We start from the raw sequence: 5095 nt of genomic DNA, 5'->3' as shown, positions 1-5095 counted from the left end.
ATTAAAAATCAATACTGAACCGATAACCCAATAATATTTCTTTAAAACCATTAAAAAGTCATTAACCCAATAACAATATACCAATAACACTTTTATCAATTCGATTTATTAATCGGTTCAATTTTTACACACCCCTATATACATGTCGCTGTGTTATTATCTATAAAGAACATTTACAAGATTATATATATAAATAAATAATACTGTATATTTTAAATTGAATTTACATAGATGAATGAATGCAAATTTGAGTTTCTTATAAAGTTTGAACATCCATCATTTTAAACTAATTTTTTGAGATATGAATTAGGCACAAATCTAAACCATCTGAATCAAAGTAGCTTTTAAGCAATATATCAAGTGACCAAAAACACTTTTGAGTGATAGAATTAGTTTTTTAGTTTAGATATTGCATGTCTAGATAAAATTCGGATGTCTTAATTCTTTTAAAATTAAGATATTCGTCTTAAGCCTCAAAAATTGGGATCTCATCTTCCAATATAATAGAATTATTAAATTTCGTTTTTTAAAAATATTATTGTATCTTTCTATTTATTTGTCTTACTTTTATAGTTCGTTTCAAAACATTAAAAAATATATTACGATATTTTTTTGGTCAAATTTTAAGTTTAATTTTCCATCTCACAAGATAAAAATAAAATAAAAATATAAATATAACAATTTAGCTTAAGATCATAAAAATTAAAAAAATATATATTTTTTAAAATTTTATGTCAAGTTAAAATCAGACGAAAAATGAGATACATAAACTATTATTTATAGAAAAAGGAAATAATTTTGCATCTCAAAAGTAACTTTAAATATACTAACAATTTTTTGCATCTTAGAAAATGAGAAGAATAAACTTTAAATACAAAAAAATTAAAACTTCAAAAAACCTCCAATTTAATTTTAGTTTCAGGCCGGTTATTAGCTTGAAAAGAACTAGAAAAAATAAAAATAAACCGTTTAAATATATTTTGTGAAAAACTGTTTCCGTAGTTTATTTTTATTCATTCAATACTTTAAAAAATAGATTGAATATAAGTATGTATCTTTGTTCTTATTTTACCCTAACATTATTTAACTTTGTTTACGGATGAGGAAGTTAATACTATGTGTCTTATCCTTATTGTCCAGTCTGTTGACAGGTTGGGAGCATGCATTTTGCTGTAACTTGAATTGAGACAAAGCCTTAGAATTTACTTTTACATTCAATATTTCACATGCAATATAGCAATGTGTATTAATTGATTTCCTTCTTTTGTATTTCTCTTTTTATTTGAATAGTGAATTCATAATTTAAATTAATATATTTTTATTTAACTTTAAATTAATATTAGGAATAATGCATAAGTATCCCTTAATCTATACTCAAAATTTCAGAGATACATTTATACTATACTAAGGTCTTATTACCTTTATAAATTTATTTTATTAATAATTTTCTACCCTTTTTTGGCCTATGTTGCACTACCTTGTAGATCCAACGCTGATTGATTTTTTTTCTCAAACTAGTACCACGTAAATCTTAAAGGAGTAAAAATTACTTATAAAATAAATTTAGGGGATAATAGAACCTTAGTATAGTATAAGTATGTCTCTGAGATTTCGATCATACATTAGGGGATACTCATACATTTTTCTTTAATATTATAATAATAATTAAATTTACAATTATAGTATGAAATATTTAATTTGTCATCCTTTATTTTTCTCTATTTTTGCATGCGTCGTTGACTAGATTTTAACGTAATCCTTTATACTTTAGTAAGAAGACCTTTCAAAGATCTTGTCTGTTGGACTACTAAGAATTTAAAAAACGTGTTAGAGTACTATTTCTAATTAGTTGCTCACTTTTTTTAGTGATCTCTAATTTGTAATTACTTATTTATTATTATGATAAATCAATAAAGGATAAAAAAAAAGTTTTACTCATTATACATTTATAATTTTTTCTTAAAAAAAATAATTTAAAAATCTTAATTCTTTTTATTCATTTATTTCATAATTAATAAAAGTAAAGTGATAAATTCATTATATCATTAATTATTTTTTTAATAATTATGTTAATTTAAAAGTGGATAAGTAGTTAAAAGATAAATAAAGTGATTAAAATTGGGTCAATATAATGCTTCGATATTAAGGAATATTATTGAGCAAAGGTTCAACAACCATAAGTCTTGTTAATGCATCAACTTTTCCCTTCCCAAGAGTAAACTAGCAGTATACATTTTCTTTTAAAATTAAGTGCAACTTATATTGGAATAGTATTTTTTGTTTAAAATTTTGAATTGAATTAATTGGACACAAATTATATACTTTTAAGATAAAATTATTATTTGTCCCTTATAAGTTCATAATTACAGAATATATATATTCTAATATTGTGATTCTTTTGATTAAATGAAATTGACTCGTGTTTATGAGAAAGAGTATAACTTTTGTACTTAGATAGCACGTTAAAATAAAATTTCGATTTCAAATTAACATCTGCCAACTCAATAATATCAAATTCATGTCTTAACGCATATTTAATCACTTTGAGTGATGGTTCTCTTTTTTCTGAATCCTCTTTTACATATCAGCCTATGTCAATATTCGAGTTGATATCTCAAATGGTTACTTAATTTTCAATTGTTTACTACAAAAGTCATTTAACTTTGAGTTGAATAATTAGAAAATCTCAAAAATTCATAACTAAAAAATCATTAACTATTGATATTTCACTTAAAAAGTCACTAAACTATTTATATTTCAATTAGAAAGTTACTCAATCAATTTAAACAATTTTTTAAAAAAATTTATCTTAAACTATTTTTTAAAAAATAATAAAATATCTATTTTAATTATCTTATTGAACCGCTCTAATTATTTAATTATAGTTTTTCTAAAAAAAATGTAAAGTAGTAATTGATTAAATGACTTTCTCTTGTGAAATAGTATAAATAGTTGTGTGACATTCTAAGTGAAATATCATAGTAAAATTGAATGACTTTTATCTATGAAACTTTCTAAGTTAATTATTCAAAGTTGAGTAACCATTTTGAGATAAGCGGTTTTACAAATAACACGAAGAACATGGCACAATGTGTGAATGACAATGTTAATGCACATTTTCAAGTGGAACTAAATAGAATATTCAAAATACTTTGTGTATTAAAAAGAGTGGATTTAATTGTTTCTACTACAAAACATCCTGAATAAGTTTTCCATGCACTAACAAATAAAGAAAAAAGAAAGACACATAAGAGTACTAATACTATCTAAAGTACATGAGATTTTGTGCTTCCGTTTGACTATAAATTTTAAAGTTAAAATTTAAAATCTGAATCCTTGAAGTTGTAAATTTTGAAATTTACTTGGAAAAAGTTTCGTGAGTGGAAGTCAATTTTCTCAGTAGTGTGAATCAATTTTTTGGGAACTCAAAAATATTTAAAACTCAAGTTTCATTCGTAGTTCTATAAAAAAAAATTTATAGTCAAACGCTAGCTAAATTTACTAAAATTTCTACTTCCCTTTGCCCATACAAATAGTTTTCCTAACCTTATTACCACCATCATTGGATGCACCTTTAATTCCTTTTGCAGCAACGATAGGCTCTTTTACCTTATCTTGATCACCATTTTTGTAACCATTGTTCATTGAACTTTTAGCTGCTTTGTTGCTAATAAAGCTGCAATTTTTTTCCTTCCCCTTTTCCTTTTGATTCTTGAAATTAACCATAGTATCTACACCACCACTCTTTGCATTCCTTGAAAAATTACTAATCGGTCCTGAAGATGCATCCGAAGCCATTGAATCATCAGTCTCACAATCTTCATCGTCTTCATTAACACGACCTTCTTTGTTATAATTACTCTCTTCTAATTCATCAAAATCCCCAATATTTTCATCACCAGTTGAAGGAGAACCAATGTACATTGTCCATCCAGATTCACTGCTGTTACATTCTTCTCCAAAGAATTGGGAATTAGAATCCATGGAAACAGAGCAAGTGCAAGAAACAGAGTAAGTGCAAAAACGATTAGATGACCTAAAAGATAAAGAGTTGAAAAAGTTTTTTTTTTTTGTAATACAAAGACAGCTATTCACCACAGAAATAAGAAGAACGTGGCAGATTTATTATATTTTTTTGAAAGCAACGGCAAAACCCCTGTATTTAATTTTTGTTCTCTCTTTTAACACCTGGACTGGACAACATGTACATATAGCCATTATTGAACCTGACTTTACATCACATACAGGGACAGGTAGAAGCTGTCAAAGATATTCATAGAGAAGCATGTTTTTACGAAAAAAACGGTGGTGGAATAAATAAGACCCTTTCTATTTTTAATCAACATTTTGGGTTCGAGTTATGAGAATGGTGCAATGCCGGGAAGTAAAAAAAGCGTAATGCATAAATATGTCATGTTACTTGGTTCTACTTCTGTGTCTTTTTCAATGTTGAATTTGCATAAGTAAATTAGTTTTTTAACAAATAGATGCCCGTGTGTGGTACGTGATAAAATGCACATAGGATATCAGGAAATTGGCCATGTAAGACATTCATTAGTAGGATTCACATATTTATTTGTTCAATTTTATGCAATTTAAGAGGTCGTTTGGTAGAGTATATTAGCAAGAATAATGCATGTATTAACTATATGTACTAGTAATTAGTTATTTGACGCACATGTATACATTCTATTGTATATTGAAGAGTGTATTACTAATATCATGAATTTTTAGATATTAATACTATAAGGAATTTAATACATGCATTAATATGGTGAAAGACAAAATGTACTTTTACATCTTTTTCACCATAATTTTTGAAGGATACTTTTTGTGAATAAATATTTTTATGCTAATACACCTAATCAAACAACGGATAAGAAATAATCTAAGCATAACTAGTACATGTATAATTAATACATGTATTACTAATGTTTGCATTAATAATATACTCATTGTATATTATTTTTATACACTTAACCAAACAAAAATGTCTATTTGTGCACAATAGAAATTAGATGACACATATACTAATTGAAGTTTAAGTTAAAAAAAAATATATTTATCTGTTATATATCGAGTTTAAACAAATGAA

General features: G+C 25.4%; 1 protein-coding gene across 1 annotated transcript; it reads right to left on the bottom strand.

The window, feature by feature from the left end:
- Nucleotides 1-3510: 3510 nt before the first annotated feature.
- LOC104648040 (protein SOB FIVE-LIKE 4-like) lies at nt 3511-3984 on the bottom strand. The gene has a single exon (XM_010324300.4). It carries the CDS (start codon nt 3982-3984, stop codon nt 3511-3513), a length of 474 nt encoding a protein of 157 aa, XP_010322602.1.
- Nucleotides 3985-5095: the final 1111 nt, after the last annotated feature.

The sequence above is a fragment of the Solanum lycopersicum genome, chromosome 6 (assembly GCF_036512215.1).
Source record: "Solanum lycopersicum chromosome 6, SLM_r2.1".
Taxonomy (NCBI): domain Eukaryota; kingdom Viridiplantae; phylum Streptophyta; class Magnoliopsida; order Solanales; family Solanaceae; genus Solanum; species Solanum lycopersicum.
The sequence above is the reverse complement of the archived record's forward strand: the minus strand, read 5'-3'. Positions and strand labels throughout refer to the sequence as shown.